Source organism: Sus scrofa, chromosome 8 (assembly GCF_054392235.1).
Source record: "Sus scrofa isolate SSC_HxYL_T2T_F1_AM1 chromosome 8, Sscrofa_HxYL_maternal_Yorkshire_Landrace_v2.0, whole genome shotgun sequence".
NCBI classification, from domain to species: Eukaryota; Metazoa; Chordata; class Mammalia; order Artiodactyla; family Suidae; genus Sus; species Sus scrofa.
In genome coordinates, this window is record NC_139390.1 from 118,826,200 (window position 1) to 118,851,463 (window position 25,264).

Genomic DNA, 25,264 nt, shown 5'->3' on the forward strand with positions numbered 1-25,264 from the left:
CAGAAGATAAAAATTACTCTAAAATCTATAATTAGCATATTACTTTATAAAAAGGAAAATGAAAAAAGACCATATCTGTGCCAAAGTTTAGCTTCACAAAGCTCTCACAAAAGTCCCTGATTTTGAATCTACAAAGAAATCATAGTAGAAAGTTATATTTTGAAGGTTAGCTTCTAGAGTTATTCGTCTAAAGTAAACATAACTTCTAAGGTAAATTCCCTCTTATGGGAAATTATTCTGAAAACTTTTTAGCATATCGCTTTTTCAAATTTCTTAAATCCATTGTTTATGTGATGCACCTAGAAGGAAATGAAGATTATATCCAACCCAATACCAAGTCTTAGTGGTTTCTCTGGGCTGTAATCTGAATTGACAATAGCCCAGAGATAGGAAGGCTTTAGAACTAAAATTTAGAGACACAACTTATAGAGACACAACTTAACTTGAATCACAGTTAAGCTTTTAACAGATAGCATCAGTTAGGCATCATTAAGCAGCTTTAAGGCAGTGGTCTCCACTTCAGCATTTAGATTCTCATAAACAACGAAAATATATGAGCAGATTTCAATCTCAGCAAGAAAAAAAATTAATTCAAATTGAAATAATAAAGAAATATCTGGCTGTTATAGGACGTAAGAAGGCCTTGCTTCTCTCAGTGGGGAACTAACTCCAAAATATCCTTTACCCAGATTTACCAGTTGTTACATCTTGCCACACATGTATCACCAATCTCCTGCTCTCCCTGAATATATATTGGAGAATAGGTTGCATACATAGTACTATCACGGCCTTTTATCCTTCAATATAACTTGTGCATCTTTTATTATCCTTTATAGGGATTTGTTTAGTGCCATTGAGTAAAAAGATAATAATCTAGCTCAGACTTATTAAATATCTTAGTGATATCAAATCACAAAACTATTCTCCAAAAGAATTTCCTTGGTCATCATAATACTTATTAAACACCTGGTAAACTGACAGACATGGGTGCCTCTTCTGAGAGTTTGGCCTCTAAAACATGACCACAGTGAATAAACTTGTAACCATACATTACGAACTTTATTTGAATTCCAAGAGAGTGCTGGAGGGCTGGTTGATACTAGAGCAGACTGCCATGTGTGCACATAAGCACCACCACACACACACACACACACACACACACACACACACACACACACTTCGAGAAGCTGGGATACACCCCTCGAGCAATGCTTTGAAAATTAAAACCCTAGGTGTCCAATTTTACAAATGTGCAAATTGCCAATGTGAAACAAGATTCTGCTAAGGGTAAAGGGATTATTATCAGGATTGGCAGGGGTGTGTGGCGAGGGAGGTGAAGGAGCCTTAAGGAAAGAGAATTTGATGAATGTTACATTTGCAAGTATTTCCCTGGGATAAGGAACCTACTCCATTTGTCCAGAAGAAAGAGATTCAGCTGCTGTGTTTGGACCCTGGCTATTGATATGGTGTGTTTGAACATATGGCAAAGATCATGTTTAAACAAATTCCAAAAATACCTTTCTAAGGCAGTCATATTCTAAGAATACATATGCACCATTGAATTCTGTCTAGAAATGCACCTTAATTGCATTAATATTGAAGTCAATTTTCACTTTTCACCACTTCTTAAATGTTAGTCTTTCCTTAAGCTGGGGAACCCAATCTAATCATTTACGTTCACCGTCGTCCTGCTGTTGTTTTCAGTGCATGTTGTACATTTGAAAAGTGATGGTAATCATAAACCTTGCCAACCTGAAATAAAAACAGTTTCATAACAGATTTCGATCTATAATTCAGAGGTAGAGTTTGAGCTGGGTTTCTATTTCCTACCTTCGTTCTATCTTTGCTCTCCTCTATTTCTCCTTCTCCTTTTTCTTCTTTGCTTCCGTCGCTTTGAAACAATTTCAAACTCGCACAAAGTTCGCAAGTGAACTCCAAAATGTTCTTTATCCAGATTCACCAGTTGTTCATATTTTGCCACAGTTGTATTATCCATCTCTTGCTTTCTCCAAATATATATTGAAGTTTGGGCTGCACACATCATAATACATCACATCCCTTTACTCTTCAACAGTAAATATGCATCTCCTAAGAACACAAATATTGACTTTATTCTCTTATATAACCTCAGTTCAGCTATTAAATTCAAGAAATTTAATAATAGAATGCTTTTGCCTAATCAATCATTCTTATCCCAATTTTATCCAGTTATCTCAATAATGTCCTTTATATATATTTTTTTCTCTTCAGAGTCCTGGATCCAATCCAGGAAAAGATATTGCATTTGGTTGTTATGTAGTTTTTATTCCCCCTTAATCTGGAACAACTTTTACTCTGTCTTTAATGACATCCTTTAAAGAACACAGGCCAGTCATTTTTGAGACTGTTCCTCGATTTGGGCTTGTCTGACGTTTTCTCATGATTACATTCCGTCTACTCCAAATCAGTCTTTACTATGATGATTACAAAATGGTGACTCCTGGAGTTCCCATCCTGGTTTAGCAGAAACAAATGTGACTAGTATCTATGAGGATGCAAGTCTGATCCCTGGCGTTGTTCGGTGGGTTAAGGATCCTGTGCTGCTGCGAGCTGTGGTGTAGGTTGCAGATGCAGCCCGGATCCCACGTTACTGTGGCTGTGACTAGGCTGTCGGCTACAGCTCCAAGTGGACCCCTAGGCTGGGAAATTCCATATGCCATGGGTGGGGCCCTAAAAAGCAAAAAAAAAAGGGGGGGGGGACTCCTCATATATCAGTCAGTTTTCTGCTACAAGGAAAATTTCTCACTTCTCACCTATCTGTCTATGCCTATCTACCTACTTACCTGTCTAGTACATACTATCAGTAATGACTCATGGATTTCTATTTCATTCAGTGGATTATAAGCTCTCTTTTAAATAAAGCACAAATGTGCTTACATTTCCCAATATTTAGCCAGAAGGAAAACTTTCAAGCTGAATTCAAGAGGGCTTTTGATTTTTTTTTTTTTGAGCAGTTCTTTATATTCTGGCCCAATAAGATGTTTCAGGTATATCTCTTACCTTCTCTAGCATAGTCTTGAAATCAGTTACTTCTCCAAGGAAACCGGGGCTCCTCTTAGTGTGGCATGGTATTTAGAAGGCAAAATTTGGGTGCTAGGTGTGTTCATTATTATTGTAGTACAATTGCTTCTAGCTGTTCAAAATGTAGAGCTAAGAGGGGGGACACATATATGCATAGAAGATGATAGATAGGTAGGTAGGTAGATAGATAGATAGATAGATAGATAGATAGATAGATAGATAGATAGATAGAGGGATATGAAATAATCAGTTCATACCTTCAGTTCCAAACTCCAATCCACCCCATGAGGTTTTTTTCTTGCCTATTCCATATCTGGATTCACAGCAAAAATCCTGGATTCCAAGAATATCAGTCCATTCACTCATTTACTTATTTCTACAAGGAATAAGAAGTAGTTTTAGAATTACTACACCTATAATACTCAAAAATCAAATGTAAAAGAAGTTCAAAATTCATTTGTGGGTTGTTTTTTCTCCCCCTGGACTGAGAGTATATAGTAAAGGACTGCATCTGAATAATATTTGGAAGGCAGAGTTCTCTTGTGGTGCAGAAAGTTGAGGGCCTGGTGTTGTCACTGCAGTAGTTTAGGTCACTGTTGTGGTGTGAGTTGGTTCTCTGGCCCCAGGAACTTCCACATGCCATGGGCGTGGCCAAAAAAAAAAGAAAAAAGATATTTGGGGGAAACTTCCATTTCTAGTAAGATGGAATAGATATACTTTTATTTCATCTGTTCAGTACAACTAAAATCCCTGGACCTTTTATGTAAAACAAACTTAAGAAGACTTTGAAAAGTGGAGAGAAGAAGGCAGACCAGCCAGGGATCTCAAGACCCGAAAAACAACACCATGGTGAGTTCCCTGAGTTTTCTTTTTGCCACCTGTGTCCTACACTTGGAACTGAAGAAGCTGGCAATCCACAAACTTCTACAGGCATAGACAAACACAACAACAAAAGCCTGCTCTCTCTAGCTAAAGCACTAGAAATTGTAGCCTAGCAAGACAAATTGTTTGGACAATAACCACTCAACTTCAACTAAATATCACAGAAAAACCTGGTCCCACTACACCCCATGCCAGCAAAGGCCAATTGAAGAGCCTAGACCTTCACCCTTGCTGGGTGGTAATGTGGCATCCCCACCCTTCCCCAACTACAATGGAAATCTGTAATTACCTTGACATCAGAATTTTAAGAACAAAACCAGATTATTTGGATCATTTCTTCCTTCTCCCCTTCAATGTGGATAGATTATAAATCAGAGATACAGTTGGGATTTGTTAGGTTTTGTTTAGATTTAATTTTAGTTTTTACTTTTCCATACTTGAGGTTTTTCATCTTAATTTTTGAAACCATAGAACATTAATATGTTTCCAAAAGGAAAAAAAAAACTACACAAAAAGGCATAGTAGGAGAAGTGTCCTCTCTACCCTATTTTCTGCACCTTAATCTCCTCCTCCCTCCTGCCCCCATGTCCACATCGCTGTAGTCAGTCAATTTCACTGCTTTCTCATTTAATCGTCCCATGTTTCCTCTTGCAAGAGTAAGCAGATATATGTGTGTGTTTTATTATTTCCCTTTTTTCTAAGTAGATGTCTAGATCCAAGGGGGAAAAAAGTTTACTGGTATTTTTATTGAGATGATATTTTTTATTGAAGTAGAGTTGACTTACAATATTGTGTTAGTTCCTGCTGTGCAGCAAAGTGATTCAGTTATACATATATATTCTTCTTCAATTCTTTTCTATTGTGGTTTATTTGAGGATATTGAATATAGGTCCCTGGGCTATACAGTAGGACCTTATTGTTTATCTCTTTTATATATAGCTTATAGCTGTTCATCTGTAATGGGATAATATTAAGTTTATAAGGTAACTTGGAGAGAACTTATATTTTTATGATGTTGGGACATCCTAATCAAGATTAAGGATTGTCTTTCTCTTTGTTCAAATTTAGTTGTATATCTTTCAGGATGATTTTTCCTCATAAAGATTTTGAATACTTCACATTTCATTTATTTCTAAATATTTTAGATTTCTTGCTATTGTAAACAGGGTTTTCTTTTCCCAAATATCTTCTACTGGTTATTATTTGTATATATGAAACATTAATTTGGGTGTGTTAATTTTATTAACCTTGCCACCCTGCTGATTTCTTTTATTGTGTTGTTTTTACCACTAATTCATTAGGTTTTCTAGCATTACTATCATGCAAAGAGAGTTCGTTATACTTCTTTTTCTGTTCCATTTTGTATACCTTTCTCTTGTCTAATTGACGTGGTTAATTCCTTCAGTACTATGTTAGAAGAATAATTGTGGAGATAATAGGCAGTCTTGCTTTATTCCTGACTTTGATGGATGTAACTCTATTTTCACACTAGGTAAAATGTTGGCTGTATATTTGAATATATATATATATATGTGAATGTATATTTGAATATGTATATATGTGTGTGTATATACATCAATGTATGTCTACTCTAATCTTAATAAGTGTTAAATTATTTCAAAGGCTTTTTCAGAACTGTTAATGTTTTAATCTAGTAGTTTATATTAATAGATTATCTAACATTGAATCGTTCTTGCTTTTTTTTTTTTTTTTTTTTTGCTTTTTAGGGATGCACCCGAGGCATATGGAGGTTCCCAGGCTAGGGGTTGAATCAGAGCTGCAGCTGCTGGTCTACACCACAGCCACAATCACATGAGATCTGAGCCACGTTTGCGATCCACATCATAGCTCACAGCAACGCCAGATCCTTAACCCACTGAGCGAGGGCAGGGGTCAAACCCGAAACCTCATGGTCCCTGGTTGGATTTGTTTCCACTGTGCCACGACGGGAACTCCATCCTTGTATTTCTTTATAAACCCTTCTTGGTCATGATGTTTTCTTAATACGGTGTTGAAGTCTGTTGACTAAAATTTTATTTTGGATTTTTTGCATCAATATTCATAAATGATATTTATCTAAAAATTTCTCTTTTTTAAACTATATCACATTTGGATTTTTTAACGAAGTGAGTGTTATACTCATTTCATAAAAAAAAAAATTTGGAAGTTTTCCTACTTTTTCTCTGAAGCAAGTTAAGTAAGACTATCTGGTCTCTTGCAAGATTCCCACATGATATTATCTGGGCCTAGTGAATTTTGAGGGATAGTTTCTTAATAGCTTCCTTTAATTCTATCATAACTGTTTTGCTTATGTTTCTCTCAACACTTGTGTCCATTTTGGTAAGTTGTATTTTCCTATGAGATGATGCATTTCATCTAGACTTCCTAATTTATTTACATATAGTTATGCAAAGCAATCTTTTATGGCTTTTAACATTTTTCCTGAGTAGCAATAATTATTTCTCTCATCATATCATGCTGTATATTTGTGATTTTATTTTTTTAATTAAATTTTGTTAGTGGTTTATCTCTTTTGTTGATTTTCTTCCAAAAAAAGTTAGGATTTGTATTTTATCTCCTGTGTTTCTATTTTCTGCCTCATTAATATCTACTTCTACCTTCATTATTTACTTCCTTGAGGTTTCTTTTTGTTTATTTTCTTGTTCTTTTTCTAGGGTTTTTTTTTTAATTTGGAAATTCAATTCACTTATTTTCCTTTTTTTTACTTGTATTTTTATTGACATATGTACTTGCCACTATGAATTTTCCTCACCAACAAAACAAGTGTAAAATATAATGTCTTAAACCACTAGATTTCAAGTCACTAAGTTTAAACTTCTAAGGAAAAGGGGAAAATACCTTTTATATCCTTAAAGGGCTGCATAATTATACAGAAGATTCTTTGCTTGCATTTCTTCCCCTGAATTTTCTGAAAATGCATCCTTGCTATACCTTGTTTTGCATGTGGCCTAATTTCCTTAACCTCATAACTAATTTGATCTTTTTGCCTGGAGGCCCTGAGGATGTTTTTCCTTTAAAGACTAACAGTTTTAATCTTTTTGTAACTTGTTTTTTTTGTTTTTTTTTTTAATTTCTCTTGGTTTTTAGGAAGGCATGCATTTTGTTATTGTTGTCTTTTAATAAGACCCTTTTAGGGTCTTTTAAAATGTCTTTAAATCTCTTTTTTCCTACCCAACATTTTACTATCTGGTTTATAATTCTTAAATGTTATCTTTTGACTCCACATATTAATAATATAGCTGGCAATTGTCTTTTCTACTTTACTTCTCTCTTAATCTCTCCTCCCATTGTTTAGTTGCAGTCTTTCCAGTTTGTCATTAAGTACAATGCTCACATATTATCCTTCGGCTCATATGCCCACCCTTGTTTCAGTCTTTGTTCTACAATTAAATGATTAAATAAGCAAGGTCGGTGCATTTGCCTTAATTTCCCTCCTTGCTTCTTTCCTTTCTCTTACTGCTGTATCTTTGGTGGGTTTGGGGGGGTGGGGGGAGTGGAGTGTACATTTTTCTAACTACTTCTGCCCTGGAGGCAATGCTTTTCCAAGGCTTCCAACTCTGGTTCCAGTCACTTTAGAGCCTGTTCCCTGAGCTCATGGTATGAACTACCAAGTCCCAGACCTGAGATCAGTATATTTGCACTTGTTTGTCTTTCCTTTTCTAGGTGTGATTTTTTGTCTTGGCTTCATATACACTCTCGGCTCTCTTTATTGCAGTCTCTTAAACCGTCCTTTCTCTTGCTCTCCATACCCTCAGGCTTGCAGCAATGGCAGGACATCTGTTGGAATTTGATGTTCATTTCTCTTACAGGCAATATGAAGTTCATGGTATTCTTTGTCTCCTATTAATGCTAAAAATGTGGTCGTGTGTGTTTTTAATTGCATTTTTTTGTTAAACTAATAGGTTCTTTGGGGAGGGACAGAGGCATGGAAATAATAGGATTCATGTGGCCACCATTATCCTTCAGACCTGCTATCTTGCTTTTTTGAGATGTTTTCTCTCAAAATTCTTCCATATTCCTACCCTCCTTTCTTTGCCCCTATGAATCACAGAGAATATGATAAAGACTCAGCATCAATGGAAATGTATTTAATTACTTCAAGAATTTAACTCCTTACTACTGTCACAATGTTAAACATTTAGGAAATTCCACAAGATAAAAACAACCAGCACACTTAATAAATGGTGTATTAAAATAATGGCAATGATAGGATAATGGCAATGATAGGAAAATCTCTGCTTTTCTGTAAGGATTAACTGTTTATAAGTTATATCAAAATAATACATAAAAAACATTTTTTTCCTAACCAGTTAAGGAATGAGTCATCAATGTTAATACCCGAAACCAAGGAGAAGAAAAATTACAATGACTCTCTCATCAACTTAGCTGAAATTACTTGCATAAAAAGAAGACAACATAAACCTATCCATTAGTGTATAGTCTCATTTTTCCACTTTTTAAATAAATTAAGACTCATGTTTACATAAAAAAAATCAGTTTTATTATAAATTAAAGTGTCTACTTAATACAAACATTAGCATTCTCTTCCCACTAAAACCAATGAATACCCCTTTATTAATTTCCTTTTCTTCCCGCTCTAGTCCAAATGATTGAGCTTTGTCCACAATGTCTTTCAGCGTGTCTTCCTGACCTCTGGACTATCCATGAATGTCCTGAGTAATATTATGACAATATGGCTTACTCCACTGTTTTTTAACTCTGGTTGTTAACCAAAAAAAAAAAAAAAAAAAAAAAAAAAGGTTGTTTTTAATGTGGATCAATTCTGCTTCTTTGTAATTCCAATATTGCTTCTACATCCATTGCATAGAAAATTGTTTCTCGGAGTCATTACATCATTCCTCTGGTTTGAGTTTCAAAATGTGGTTTCCAAGGCCCTGAGCTGCTTTAATTTGAGTGTCTACTTGTAGAACCCAGGACCTCCATTTTAATAACCTAAGCAGATTCTCCTAAGCATAGTCCTCCAAGGCAAGAGCTAGTGCCACATGCTGCACTAGGCTAGTCTGGTCTCCCCACAGTCTATGTCGTAAGAGAAAACTTTTCTTTCTTCTGTGAAAACTTTTCTAGATGGTCAGTGATCTTTGTTGACTTTCTATGGATAGTCCATAGTTGTTGATCCTTATCTAAATTTGGCACTCAAAATTAAACCTGATCCTATAGAAATTGTCTATTAATGCAGAGTATAGAGGGACTCTCACCTTCCTCCATCTATTGTTTACATTAAAGTAACTTAATACTAGCATTTTTAGCAATTACTATACATAACTCCATTGGTTCACAGAATGATTAAATCAACTCAAGTAATAGGTTTTTTTTTACTTGAACACCCATACTTATGCTAATCCAAACATAAAAATTTACATCTATCCCTGTTTGTTTGTTTTCTGCTTTTTGCTTTTTTACGGCCACAGTTGAGGCCTATGGAAGTTCCCAGGCTATGGGTCGAATGGGAGCTACAGCTATGGGCCTACACCACAGCCACAGCAACATGGGATCTAAGCCTCAGCTGCGACCTATACCGTAGCGCACTGCAACGCCAGATCCTTAACCCACTGAGTCAGGGATCAAACCCACATCCTCATGAATATTAGTTGGGTTCCTTACTGTTGAGCCACAATGGGAACTTCCTGTCTGTTAGCTTTTAATGTGTCATCTTATTAAGATAATTTTCAAGATTTGGTTTCTTCACTTATCATAATAATGTGTTCACTGATGGCTTTCTATTGTGTGAAATAGTCTCTATAAGACGCTGCAGGTCTCTGTCCTTTACCCTATCCTATAGGAGGTTTTCATAATGGATTTGGATACCTCTGGGGTACTCTGTGCCAAGATGTTCAAAAGCACAGAAAGGCCAATATTTCCTTAGAGAAACGAAAGGCAGAATTATTTTATACTTTTGGAAATTATGCTGTAGGATGCAAATTCACATGTTTTTTAATTAAGATAGAATTCAGAGAAATATCACTTTTTTGACAGCCACTTAGGACAAATGCCCTGGTTCTCCAGGTGTTCATCTTTATTTTCCCTTCCATTGGGAAGGTTCCAAGGAAACGTGTGAGAAGCATCAATATAAGATAAACACTGTGTTGATTTTCACATCCTCTGCAGAGTAGAGAAGTCTATGTTCATCCAGTCATTTATAAAAATGCTGAATTGAAGAGGGTAAGAGAACTCTACCAGATAATTTTTCATAATATATAAAGCCATTTCTAGACACTCGAGAGAAGGCAATCCATATTACTCCAACAAGTCAAGACAAACACTTCGAACCAGCTGATATTTGATTGTCAATCAGTCATTTGATCAATCTGCTTAGTATCCTCATAAAAAATAAACCATATTAATTTATCAAACTTTGTCCTTGGTTGACATTTGTTGGCTCCTAGTGACCATAACATTCATTTTTGCATGCTCAAAAACAAACATTTTAATGATCTGTTGTCAAATCTGCAAACAAAAGTTGTCCAAATTTTCCAAAATCCACCCTTGTCCCCTTTTTAAGAATAAAGATGAAAGTTACCCATCTGTATTCTTGCAATACCTCGATTTGCAATGACTTTTCAAAGACTACCAAAGAGTAGCTCTGAGATGATGGCTGAAAATTCTGTTACCACACTGGTACCTAATTCATTTGGCCACATTTTAAATATCTTGGAGTTCATTTACTAATCCTTTATTTGTCTTGGGCTGACATCCCCACTTTTCATAATTGGTTCTCCATATTCAGTTTAAAAACCCAGATAGAAAAGGGAAGGAAAGAGGAAACAAAAGGGAAGAGAAAGGGGGAAAGGAAAAGGAGGAGCTACATGATTCTGCTGCTTCTCTGATATATTTTCTGTTATCGTCTCTAAGCAGTTACTTATTATTTCCTGGTTATTTTTGACTAAAAAAAAAAAAAAAAAAAAAAAAAAAAAAAAAAAAGCCTTACAGTTCCGTCTGGTCAACTTTACCACTGCTTTTGTCCTTGATTTATTTGGGGCCTTAATTTGTGACACAGACCTGCTAATTTATAACAGACCTGCTAATTTCTACATTCATCCTTGGCTAGTCTCCCTTCTTTATATCTTTTATACATATCACTTGAAATTTGAGATTAATAAACAGTTATTCAACTTTCCTGAGCTTTTTCTATATTGTTAGAATTAATGGTAGAAGTATTTGTGTGTGTTTTAAAAAAATTTCTCTTTGTTGGCCACCATCCCTTTGTGAGATTTAAGTGCCTGGGTCAAGGTTTTTTGTTTGAATTTTTTGTAAAATTTTCCCAAGGCACCTGTCTCACTCCATTCAGGGTTTGCCTTCCTGGCCATTATGAGCAATTAATTTGGAGTTCTCAACATTTTTCTTTTCTTTCATGACCACACCTGTGGCATGTAGAAGTTCCCAGGGCCAGGGACTGAACCTGCGCCATAGCGGTGACCCAAACTGCTACAGTGACAATGCCAGATCCTTAATCTACCGAGCCGCAAGAGAACTCCATCCCGACATTTTTTACGTCATAGAACATCACTGATAATAGCCTCACATATGACACACCTTCACTATGTATCCCAAGCTTTACAAACCTCAGATACATTTTGTCTGAAAGTAAAACACTGCAATCATATTTAATTACCACATATATTGCTATATATCATTTCTGATTGCTCTTCTCAATGCATATGGTAATACTGATAAACAGGCTTTGCTTATGAGGAATTCCATGCTGCTTGCGATAACATCAGTCTCTCTCTCCCACTCAAGGAGGCATACTTGTAAGAACCTAAGAGTAATGACATCATCAGAATAACCTCGACTACACTCCAACATATGTATTTTTAGAAAGCAGATGATTTACAGTTTAATTTCTTTTACTATGAGTAACAAATTACTTGCAACTCACCTCATGTGCCAAGTCCAAGTTGAGGATGACAAAGGTGCTTTCTCCCGCTGTCTGTATCCCCTTCACACCACCAATTAGCTTTTCCTTACAGGGCAAAATTAAGTCCAGGCTTCATTTGATTTTGATTATGAGAGCAGCCCGTAATTTATCTCATCAGGATGGTCTGAGTCTCCTTTCTTGACAAACAACCTGCCTTTGGACAGTGTGGCTGTCTTTTGGCTCGGTAGCCTGTAACCTTCTCCCACAGTTATATTATATCTAATGTGGTAGTGTTTTGGAAATCTGTTTATTCGAGCCTTTTAAATATGGCAGTGAAATTCCATGAGGTCTTTAGAGTAAAGAAATGCACATTTTTTTCAGTCACTAAAATTATCTGATGTAAGTTGAAGCTACACAAAAAACTGTCTGCAAAAGGTGTTTTTCTGAAAAATCCTAATGAATTTTGAATTAGAAACTGTTAGATCATTAGACAATGCACATGGTGAAGAATGCACCAGGACAAAGAGGCTGGAAAGGAAAGAAAGGAACGAAGACAAGAAGGGCAAGTTTGGGAGTTCTGAGCAGGCCACCCCTCCATGCTGGTCTTCTTTTAATATGTAGATTATGGCTAAACTAGAATTCTCTTTTTCTTTTTAACTAAAAGCCATTTGGAATGAACAGTTTTTCATTTTCCAGTTGCTTGTATTGTAATTTCCACAATGGGTTACATTAAAGTCAATTTGTTTCTAAGATAAAATATAGTATTTTCTTAGAACTTGCTTCTCAGCCTATTTCAGGACTCCTGACACATCTTTAAAAATCTGTTCTATACTCCAAAATCTTCAATGTAAAAAGAACACAATATTTAGTAAATACAGTGAAAAAACTTCTTTAGGAAAAACTAAATTTTTTTATGAAGCCCCTCTACTATCTAATCATGTGACTCACTCCAATTTCCCTGATGTTTTTAACATAGAGTTTGACTAAATAAATCCACTGAATTCGCTCTTTCAAAATCTCAAAACATCCTTTGTGGATCTAAAAGAGACTTTCGAAGTTCTTCCCTTTATCCAGTTAATCAAAATATAACATGGCAAAAGACAAACACGTTAGCTGTGGTCTTCTGGCTACCTGCATACCTTCTCACAAAGCGGAAGGGAAAAAAAAGAAGTAAAAGGAAGTAAGGCGGGAGGGAGAAAGAAAAGAGGAAAGGGGCAAAGTAGAGTCAATATCGATATTAAAGAGTTTTTTGTTTGTTTGTTTTGGTTGTTTGTTTGTTTCGTATTTTGGGCCACACCCGCGGCATATGGAGGTTCACAGGTCAGGGGTCCAATGGGAGCTGTAGCCGCCAGCCTACACCACAGCCATAGCAACACAGGATCCGAGCCTCCAAGCTGCGTCTGCAGCCTACACCACAGCTCACGCAATGCCAGATCCTTAAGCCACTGAGCAAGGCCAGGGATTGAACCTACATTCTCATGGATGCTAGTCAGGGTCATTAACCGCTGAGCCACGAACGGAACTTTGAGATTGTTTTTAAATAAGCATATTTTTAAAAAAAGACCCATATAGTCTATAACATGTTAATAGAATGTGACAGTTGCTGGTTTTTCAAAACGACCTTATTTATCATGATCTTTTATAACTTATTTTTGCTAATACCTATATTTCTAAAGACAAGTGAAACTTTTTCTTACTTGCAATACAAATACTGCTATACAATATTATAGTGCATAGTGGTACCAAGAGCTATAATCCTCCCTGTCCACTGGGTTGCTTTTAACCTTAGTGAACACAAAATTCTGTACAATTCCACTCTCACCTACTAGGCAATGGCAGCAAATGTGCACAGCAAATGCCATAAAGCACTTTGAACAAGAATGAACATCAAGGCTTAGCCGGTTTTACTAACCTTTCTTCACTGCCCAAAAAACTGTTTTTCCAAATGACAGTTCACTTTTCATGACTATTGTCACATGAATTATTTTTAAGAATTAAAACATTATCCTGAAATATATTATCAGCTTATCAACTTACTTAGCACTACTCTAAAAATTATTTCTATGGACATTTTTCTATACAACAAAAATCAAAATTATTTGTCTTTTCAGTTTTGAAGTCTCACCATTTTTAAAGACACACTTAAAAGCACTCCATTTGTGATTTTCATGAAGGATGTGAAAGTGTCCAAAAGTCATCCAAACAGAGGGTCAACTATACCCTCAGATCCTTTCCTAAAATGAAAGAAATTCTGTGGCGCTCTCATGTGCCTGAGCTGTAAAACCTTAGCAATAACACTCTGGTCCCTCACTTTTAAAAGTCTTGCGATTCCACACTTGACCTAGAGCAAAGCAGTAATTTTTCTGAATCATTTCTGTGACTTCGAGTCCAAAGTTCCCCTACACTTTGAGACCTGGGGGACAGCGTCTCAAATGGGATATACGTCTCTTTAGCCAAATCATCTTCCCAGAAGGATTCTGACTTACACTGCAGTTTGCAAACCTTGTACAACAGGAAAAAAATCAATGGCAGGACAAAAACACAGGCAGCACCACTCACCACCATAAAGAGAGACACTTGAGAATCACCTTCTTCAACCCTGTCAGTAGAAAAGGTGATACATTGGTCTTTCTGGGGCGGCGTCCCTTTTGGGCAGACACAGGCTATATATTGCCGACCAGGCAACAAGCCATTTATGGTGACTTGGTTCTTGCTGGGGTCTGCATTAAGCAGCAGCAGGTCCTTCTCCCCATACCTGGAATACAGCACAGTCACTTCCAAGTTCTGCGTGGTGTTAATGGTGTTCCAGGTCAAAATCACACTCTCTTTGGTCTCACTGACTACCTGCAGATTTTCTATTGTGGCATTTGTTCCCATCAGCAGGCCTTGATCTGACAATGCCAGCTCTTCCCTTTGACTTGCACTAGCTGGGGACAGCTTACCACCACCCGTCTGCATCTTGACATTTCTTTTCCCATCGGGACGCGGTGAGGGCCGGCCGGCCGTGGTGGTGCTTGTGGAAATTCTAGTGCTTGGAGCTGTGGCTGAAGAAACAGTGGAGAAGAAAGGAGATAAGGAGAAGGAGGCAGAAGAGGGAGGAGGCAAAGTAGAGGGAGGAAGAAAAGTGGAAGAAGCGGAGGAGGAAGAAGAGGAGGAATAAAGCCAGGGAGACGGCGATGAACCAGGTAGCAATGCAGATCTTCTAGATCCCAGCTGGACCTCTTGCTCAGGGCGATCCCCACTTCTTCTTTCAGAAGTGTCTGATGATATGGTGGTTGGGACAACACCAACCACTGTCACAGTAACCACAGCTTCTGACATCCCAGCCAAATTTTTGGCCTTGCATTTGTAATCCCCAGCATCCATGTGAGAAATGCCTGTCAGGCTTATTATGGACCATCTGACTCCCTCCCCTGGAGATTCTTGAATTACTGAAAGAAAGAAAAAAGTATACTCTGTGAGAAAAAAGAAAGAAAAGACTCAAGCAACATGTCAACTAAGAGGAAACAACATCTGTTCCTTCATGCAGACCTCTCATATAAGCCAAGAGAGAAACGGCCACTGCAAGGCTCTGATGATGGAGATGGTTCTGTAAGTAGATTATACGAAAGTCTAGCTGGGGACAGCTTACCACCACCCGTCTGCATCTTGACATTTGAAGTTTGCCATGAAGTTTGTATGAGAAATAGCATTTTTCAAAGACAAGGGGCTGAGAATTAAGACACTCTGGCCTTAGTAAACTTTTGTCTACTAAGTAGTATATGATTCTAGACAAGTATTAGTGTCTTTAGGCCTCTGTTTCCACATTTTTTAAAATAAGGGGATAAGACAAAGTGATCTCAAAGATTTCCTCCCCCCAAAAAAAGATCCCTTCCAATTTAACCCACTGTGATTGTATAAAATGTTTATCACAGACCTTATTTAAATATTCCTCAAAATATGTTTTCATTGTAATAAAATACCAGCTATCCACAAGGTCAGAAGGCATAGTGGATCATTTTCTGACATGGAGGGGTTCATAATTTGTATTCTTTAATTTTATATTTAATTTATATAAACTAATAAACCATAGGTTTTTATTTATAGACTAATATACAATTTTTGCAAAACTGGAATTTTGCTTTCCTAAACACTAAAATCTGGATTTTCCTTGTGGTGCACTGGGTTAAGGATCAAGTGTTGTCACGATAGTGACTTGGGTCACTCCTGTGGCATGGGTTCAATCCTTGACTCAGGAATTTCCAATGCCACAGACATGGCAAAAAAAAAAATAAAATAAAATCTGAACATATTTCCTTTCTGTCTTGATTTCTGAAGCTTTCTGAAGAATAATAATGCATTGAATGATATCTCAGTTGCCCCAAATTTAACTCACTTCCTTAAGCTGTGGGCCATTTACCATCTATTTGTAAGACTATTAGGCCTTGACTTCTTAAAAATTCTCTCAGGTTACATTACTCCAACCACAATTTAAATTTAGCCTGGAAGAGTTTTTAAAATACATCCCTTTAATCATCAGAATATCACTTTGAAACTAAGATCAAAACATTTATTTGGTTATAGTAGGATGTAAAACACTGTGTAATCAATATTTCTAAAAATTACATTTTGCCTCCTAGTAAGGTTTCTATATAATTTATTATTTAAATAATCATTTGAAAATAAGAAACTTGTATAAAATTCCCTTGAAGGAAACGTAATGGGTATACATTAAAAAGTGAGCCGTATCCAAGATGATGGAGGAAGAATAAAGACAGAGGCCTTATCTGCAACCACCCACGCACTATTGTTTCCCATCTAAGGAAAAAATCAGATGGTCTCATTTCATCTAGGTAGTTAATCAGATAAACTGAGGAAAATATTAACCAATAAAGTGTACCTTTCAAATTTCTTCCATTGAACAATCTCAATATATTTTATTAGAAATAACCAGTCTATTTCAAATTCTACGAAACAGGAGATTATGTTCAGTCATTTGTAAACTCCTTGTTTCAAAGGCCTGAATTAAGAAGGTACCTGTATAATTAACTGGCGAGCTATCTGGTCTGGTCCACGTGAGCTGTGGGGTGGGGTAGCCAGTGGCATCACACCGCAGCAGAACATTGCTGCCCGGAGCAGACGTGATCTGTGTGGCCGAGGTCATCACTGATGGCTTCACACACTGCTCCAACTCAGCCCGCTGAAACGAAATGCCTGTGAGGCGTTCTGGTTCACTGCAAATCATCAGTGGATCAAGAAGTACTACCTTGGGGTCAGCGACTTTTGACAATGCCATTATTTTGGAAATGTGACAGTCACAGAACCATGGGTTGTCCTGCAGACCTAAACCAGAAGGGAGGAAGAGGTTGATAAATGTTTTCCTGATGACTTCTGTTTACGTCACAGCCTCAGGAGATGGCATTTCCGCAGTGTCCCAAAAATATAAGTGGGATCAAAGGAGTCACCTCTCTGTCAGCTTTGCCCTGCACTCCAGCCACCTAAGTCAATGTGTCATGTCAGTTCAGAGTATGAATGATCATAGCTCATAGTTACTGAGCATTTACTCTATACTGGGCTATGTTCTAAGTACTAAACTCTATTACCTCCTTTAATTCCCCCCAATTCTTGAGAGTATTATTTCCCCATTTTAAGGATGAAGAAGGTGAGACACAGGGAAACCAAAAAACTTGACCAATGTCTTGTAGCTAATCAGTGTCAGAGTCAAGATTTGAATCCAAACACCATGGAATGTCATGAGTACAGTTAAGATTTCTAGGGTGCTATGAAAATATTTATATTATTGTAATTATTATAGGATGCTAAAAGGCATCTGAGCCTGCAATATGCCATGATTTTGTGTGATTTTAAGGAATATTGCGGTAGTACAAGTTCTATATAGAAAAAGCAGAGTGAGATAGAGGCAATATTAGGAGACAAGAAGGTTAAGAGTTATAGAGGCTAGAACATGGCTTGGCATGAATGTCATTTGTGGTGGCCATGTAAGTACACTGCTCAAATCCCCTTTCAAGAGAGAATTAGCAGCAGGTAATACAAGGAAAGCGGACAGCCTTCCTTCATACAATGAAAGCTGACAGCTTTCATTTGCAAGCGTCTTTAGGATCCGCCCCAGCTTTTAGAACTGTTAGCCAAAGTGTTGGGTCTTTTTAAGAGGCTGGCAGTGAAAGCGTCAAGACAAGTGAGGAAAATGTTACTAGAAAGTAGAGGAAAGCACATCCTGGTTATGGAGGGGCAGAAAGCTTAGCAACACTGTTACCTGCGGTTAACATGGAAAGAATAAAACATACTCAGTGACCTGAATGTTCTAATTAAGGATATTGCCACACAGTATTGAAACAGCTGCCTGGTATTTTCTTGCTGCTCATAGTAAAATGTAAAGGAGAGACAACCGCTAAAGGAAGAAATGTTATATGTAAGGGAACTAAAACTTGCTGGGTTCAATAATAAAACTGCTTCTTAAACCCAGCCTCTCCGAAATCCTCAAATTAAGAAAGAGCTTCAGGGCAAAGGTCAAATCCAGGGTGGGGGGGTTCTATACAATTAGTTGCAAAGATCTCAGAAGAATCTAAAATAGTGCTTAAGAGCAGTAAGTTAGACAAAAATCTCCCTAAGGATCTTAAGGATGAGGTCTCATAGCAGCCTTACAGTGAAGCCCAAGGTTGAAAAGGATTTATCTCAAAGAGATTTGCAGTTGTAGAGTTAAGTTATATATTGAGTCATAAGGACAAAAGACAGAATGGCGAGTTTTGAAAAACTAACCATGGTGGGGAAGTTCCTATTGTGGCTTAGCAGTAACAAGCCCGACTAGTATCCATGAGGATGCGGGTTCGATCCCTAGCCTCGCTCACTGGGTTAAGGATCCAGTGTTGCTGTGAGCTGTGGTGTAGGTCGCAGATGCGGCTCGGATCCTGCGTTGCTGTGGCTGTGGCCTAGGCTGGCAGCTACAGCCCAGATTCGACCCCTAGCCTAGGAACTTCCATGTGCCCCAAGTGTGGCCCTTTAAAAAAGCAAAACGAACAAACAAACAAAACCTAACCATGGTAGAAGATAACTGTTCATTCATAAAGTCTAGATATCTATTTATGCCTATTTTTATGATAATAACACTTTGTGACTGGTTCATGTTTCTCTGCCAGTATTGGTAAAGTTTGCTGTTTTTACTATCTTCTGTATTAGAAATTTCTTCCTTCATGGGTGAATTACTTTGACTTTGTTCCTCTCACATTTAGTCCTGTGAATCTACAATCAGTTCTCTAACACTGATTTACATTTTCCTCAACCTACCAACAAACATCAAATTCATTCTGTCATAGGATAATATGTAGAGAACACAATACTTTCAAAACGCTTTGACTTGGTATGCCAGATTTTTTCCTTATAAAATAATAACACAAGACGACAGCTATTGATTGCTTCCTATGTGGTATATCCTGCACTAATCACGAATTGTAAAGGGCCTATGTTTTGCCCCCATTCATCCCAGTTTGCCACAGTTTGATGGATACTGGCAGAAGACACAAGACTCCGGATCAAAGATGAATAATAATTTATTACTCATAGGTCTGGAAGGAGACATTATTTTATTATACTGGGTAATAAGTCTAAGTGCCCTTTGCTCTAGATGGAGACATATCTCTACCTTCCAAAGTGATATCTCTTGAAAAGACAGTTCAGAACAAAAGGCAGCCAGTATCTGCCTCTGCTCACAAAGGGACTGGGAGAGACCATGGAAAATTTTTACAGCGCTAAGCATGCTAGAGGATTTCTCTAACTCCATCTTCACGATAGCATGAGATGGATAACATTAGGATCATCCTCATTTTAAAGATGACAAAATGCCCAGGGCAGTTAAGGGATCTGTCCAAGGTCACACAACCAGATGCAGTCAGGATTTGAAACTTGGTATCCTGATCTTTAAGTTCTCATTCTCAACAACCCTGTATATGTTTTATACAGACCTCAGGAAGCTAGTAGGATTCTTCCAATTTCATATCAGAAGACATTAAAGCACAAAAAATTACTGCCTTGACTTTGTAAGTAGCCTAGAGTCCTAAGTCCCTCACATGTGAGCCTCCTAGTCTAATACTTCTTCCACCGTAACTCATCTGTTCGTTATCTAAAAACATCTAGAGCCCTAGGTAGTAGCTATAAGTGCTTTTATCTACAAATAACAAATGTAAAAGTAGTGATGTCTGGAGCATAAACACCTGTATAGGGGAAGATCCAAGGCCTATAAAATTAACAGTTTCATTTATGCTTTGAAACTGTTATAAAAACATATTAAAGGTGAAACAAAATTCTTTTAAAAAATTAATCCTACTGGTTATAACTAAAAGTTATGCAAACCAGGAGTAAATATTTTTAAATCCCTCAAAAATAAATTATTTACTCAAGCTATGAAACATCTAAGGTCAAGGGTACAACTTTTAAAACCTGAATAATTAATAGTGATCTGAGGGCTGAAAACATTCAAACGTTTTTTTGTCCCTCCCTCCTCGGGACAAAGGTACAAGAACTCTCTGAAGTTAAACTATTACTTGCACTACATTCCTTCAAGGCAATGCACCAACCACAATCAGCAATTTGCATTTATTAATTTTATGTAACTATTCTTGGATGGGGCAAATGATCTTTGCCTTATCCCTTTTCTAAAAGGGATGCATCACAGTAGCTGCATGTGCTTTTCTTTATGAAAAGTCAGCAGTAAATTCTAGGGCAAAAATTATCTTTCAGACTATAAGATCTTGACGGCAAAAACCATGCCTTAGTCAGCTTTGCGGAGGCAGCTATATGATTCAAGAGGGATAGTAAAGTCTTTTCAACAAATGGTGCTAGAATAACTGGACATCTGTTTGAGAACAAATAAGCTTCAACCCCCACCTCACACTATACTCAAAAAATATTTTGAGATGGGTCATAGTCATAAGCATAGGATCTAAGAATATAAGCTTAAAATTGAATATAAAAGTATAAAGAAAGACTATCTTTGTGGCCTACAGACAGGCAAATATTTCTTAGATGGGACTCAGAAATCACTCACTATAAAAGGAAAAACTGATAAATCACATGTCCTCAAAATTTTGTACTTTCTTACCAAAGACACCGTGAAGAAAATGAATAGACAAGTCATAGACTTGAAAAAATATTCATAAGCACATAACTGATAAAAAAACTTGTATTCAATACTAAAAAGACAACCAACTTTAAAAATTATAAAGAAATATACCAGTAGTCAAAAAGCAAATGTAAACAATCAGTACCATTACTTCTCAGGGAAATGCAAATTAACTGACAATGTGATACCATTTCCTGACATACCCACTCCCAAGAATGACTGAAATGAAAAAGACTGACTACATCAAGTGTTGGTGAGGATATAGAGCAAGCAGACTGTGCTAGCAGGAGTGGAGAACAGCATAAACCAGGACAACTTCTTTGGAAAACTGGCAGTTTCTTAAAAGGTTATGTATATCACCACCCTATGACCTAATAAGTTCGATCCTAGGAATTATATCCAAGAAAAATGAAAACATACGCTACAAAAAGCTTTGTACAAGAATATTAATAGGAGCTTTATTCATGATAGCTAAAAACTGGAAATAGCCATGTGTCCAAGAATAGGTGAAAAGATGAACAATTGGTACATTCATTCAACTAAATATGACTCGGCACCAAGAATCTACTGATGCATACAACAACATGGATGAGTCTCAAAACATAACACTGAGGAGTTCCTGTCGTGGCACCACGGAAACCAATCTGACTAGTATCCATGAGGATGCAGGTTCGATTCCTGGCCTTGCTCTGTGGGTTAAGGATCCAGCGTTGCTGTGAGCTGTGTAGGTCGCAGACATGGCTTGAATCTGGCATTGCTGTGACTGTGGCATAGGCCAGCAGCTCTAGCTCCAATTTGACCCCTAGCCTAGGAACCTCCATATGCTGCAGGTGTGGCCCTAAAAAGACAAAAATAAATAATAAGTAACACTGAGTGAATGAAGCCTGGCACAAGAGTACTTCTTTTTGGTTTGGGCTGCCCCGTGGTAATATGGTGCTACAGAGATGCCAGCATTGTACCAGAGCAGGGACTCCAAGAGTGCCTCTTAAATTATTCCATTTACATGAAATTCTAGGGCAGGTAAAATTAACCTATGGTAATAGAAGTAAAAACAGTAGTTCCCTGGGGGTGAGGGTAGCGGGGATGGGGGGAGATTGACTGAGAAGGAACACAGGGAACTTCCTGGGGTGATCAAAATATTCTGTATTTTGATGAAGGTGTGTCTTTTGTGCAGGTATATGATGTTTATTATCATTTGCCAAATTGTACACTTAAGATCCACTGTATGCAAATTTTAACTTCATTCCTTATTTAAAAAAAAGTTTAAAAAATAAAACAGTGATGTCTCTGGAGATGGACTATGAAATTGAAACTTGACTCTACCTCTCCATCAGCTGGAAAAAGGTGATGACAACTGCAGCCCACCCCATGGGTTTGTCCTAAAGGCTGAGATACTGCAAGGCAGTCCTCAGCACAGTGTCTGACAAGGAGTCAGCCTCAACTGTGTGGATTTGTCTCCTCTACACCTAGAAAAGAGCAGGCACACCAACAGGGACTGAGAAGCATTTTTTGAACTAAATTAATGCCACTATTATAAAATACTGTGGGACTATTTGGGGCTGCCACTGCCCTTCCAGTAAACTCCATTCTGAATAGAAGGGACCTTTAAGATTGAAGAAATTTGGGTACCAGAAAAAAAGCAAGCCAAAAAGCATTTTATACTTTCTCCTACTGCAGGCTTTTTCCTGTTAGGCCTTAAAGAGTCTGCCTGTGTAAATACTTCCTTACTCTTGAAAAAGAAGCCATGGAAACATATCTGTATTCCAAATCAATAATCTAGTTTCATAGTTAACTTAAATGTTTACTCGCAGGACACTGAGTTACATTTTTATGGCTACATTAAAGGACAATTTCATTAGGTTGATTTTTTTATTCACGGAGAAGAGAGAGGGAACAATTGAAAAACCTCTCCCTAAATTCTTGTTTATTACACATATATGATTTAAAGAAATAAATAAAATAATACATAAGAGGAAAGTAACTCTGGGATCACTATATACTTTGCATTACAAAGAAGAGGGAAGAGCATGGGTTCTAAGGCCAAATAGCTTTTATTCAAACCCCAGCTCCATCACCATATGGTGAGTTTGGGCAAGTGTTTTACCTTGTGCCTCATTTCTTCATCTCTAAAATAGGGATGAAATGGTACTTATCATGGGATTAACATGAAACTAAAGTTATATCCATAAAGTATAAGAAGTAGGCTTTGCCCTGAGTGAGCACTCCATCAATATTAGCTATTGTTATTATTATTATGAATAGAATCTGTTAACAACAACAAACATAGGACAATAAAAATGAAATGGAAACAGAAATGATCCCACTATAATAGTACAAAGGCAAATTCTACACGGCACTTGGAAAGATATAACTGCTACAGTTATACACAGAGTTCTATAAAATCTAAAGCTGGTTCTCATTACTGTATTTTAATGATGAAATTAGAAGACTCACATATAGTTAAAATAACAGAAAAGTCAAATTAGAGAATTCTTTCTTTCAAAGACACTCACATCCAGGTCACAGATGCTTTGGATTGCTGTTGAGCTAAAATCATAGCCTCAGAGACTGTCCACTTCATATTCTAAAGAACTGTCACATAAGCTCAACACTCTCATTAAATGACAGGATTTGCTAACAAAAGAAAAAGAGCAGTGGAAGTTCCCTTGAGGTGCAGCGGGTTAAGGATCCTGTGTTGCTACAGCTGTACAGGTTGCAACTGCAGTGTGGGCTTGATTCCTGCCCCAGGAACTTTCACATGCAGGTGTGGCCAAAAAGAAAAAAAAGAAAAAGAAAAAGAGTAGAGGATATGAATATACATTTTTCCAAAGAAGACATGAGGTGTCTAACAGAAACATGAAAAGATGTTCAACATCACTAATTATTAGAGAAATCCAAACTGAAACCACAATGAGATACTACCTCATACCTATGAAAACGGCTATTATCAAAAAGATAAGAAATAACAACTATTGGAGAAGATATAGAGAAAAGGGAACCTTAGTACAACCTTGGTGGGAAGATAAATTGGTGCAGCCATTATGGAAAACAGTATGCAGGGTCCTCAAAAAGTTAAGAACAGAACTTCATATGATCCAGCTATTCCACTCCTGGGTATTTATCCAAAGAACATTAAAACACTAATTCAAAAAGATACATGTACCCTTACATTCTTTGCAGCATTATTTACAACAGCCAAGATAATGAAACAATCTAGTGTCCAAGGACGGATGGATGGATAAAGAAGGTGTGGTGTATATATATATATATATATGTATGTATGGAACACAATGGAACACTATTCAGCTAAAACAAGGAATGAAATCTGCCATTTTCAACAACATGGATAGAACTTGACAGTACCATGCTAACTGAAAAAAGACAAACAGAAACTGACAAATACTGTATGATTTCACTCATATGTGTAATTAAAAAAACAAACAAAACCAAACGCAGATACAGAGAACAGATGAGTAGTTACTAGAGGTTAATGGGATGGGGGATTGGCAAAATGGATGAAGGGGGTCAACCACATGGTGATGGATGGTAACTAGACTGGTGGTGGCGATCACTTTGTAGGGTATACAGATGTTGAATAATAATGCTATACACCTGAAACAAATAATTTTTTTAAAAGAATCTAAACTCTAAAACATAAAGCTGTTTCTCTCAATGGACAATGATTTTCATAACCCTTTCCCATTTGATCCCTAAGTTCTCTTTCAGATTTAACTCACAAATGAAAAATATTAATGTTCTATAAATTATTTATTCATATAAATATTAGGAACTAATCATTAGAGAGCTATTAACTCAATTTAGCAATTTGATCTAATTTTATACTGTACATCTCCACTGGATAATTTTATGGGAACTAAGAATTGCTTCTAAAGAAACTTTTACATGACTTTTTCTCTGTTTCTTATTACTCATACTTTTAGTCTTATAAGCACCAAAGTGCCTATATAGTTCAACAAAAGTAATTCAAAATCCACTCATGTACTGGCACACACAGTACTTTTTTTTCAGTTTAAAAAAATTTTTATTGAAGAACAGCTGATTATAATACTATAAAAGCTACAGGTGTACAATATAGTGATTCACAATTTTTAAAGGTTATATTACTTTTATAGTTATTATAAAACACACAATGCTTTTTATCCAAAAAATCTCAAATTTGTCTTTTATTTATACTTTACTTCAACAAATATTTGGCAGATGATATTTGTCAGTAGGAATTTCTGGCACAATTGCTTAGCATCTAGTTGCTTTTCATTCCAAAAGTCTTGTAGGTCCTTTCACTGGCCAAACAC

At 36.9% G+C, this 25,264-nt stretch overlaps 2 protein-coding genes across 2 annotated transcripts in view; one reads left to right on the plus strand and one right to left on the minus strand.

Annotated features, from left to right (window-relative positions):
* Window positions 1-25,264, plus strand: part of CASP6 (caspase 6) — a 1,021,045-nt gene that overhangs the window by 832,140 nt on the left and 163,641 nt on the right. The window lies entirely within an intron of this gene.
* Window positions 1,870-25,264, minus strand: part of LRIT3 (leucine rich repeat, Ig-like and transmembrane domains 3) — a 28,361-nt gene continuing 4,966 nt past the window's right edge. Inside the window, exons 3-6 of the mRNA XM_084973187.1 lie at window positions 16,856-17,161; window positions 11,861-15,270; window positions 3,318-3,436; window positions 1,870-2,088 (exon numbers count right to left, since the gene is read on the minus strand). Of these exons, the coding sequence (XP_084829313.1) occupies window positions 14,153-15,270; window positions 16,856-17,161 (1,424 nt within the window). The 3' untranslated portion in view covers window positions 1,870-2,088; window positions 3,318-3,436; window positions 11,861-14,152. The remainder of the gene's footprint in view (window positions 2,089-3,317; window positions 3,437-11,860; window positions 15,271-16,855; window positions 17,162-25,264) is intronic.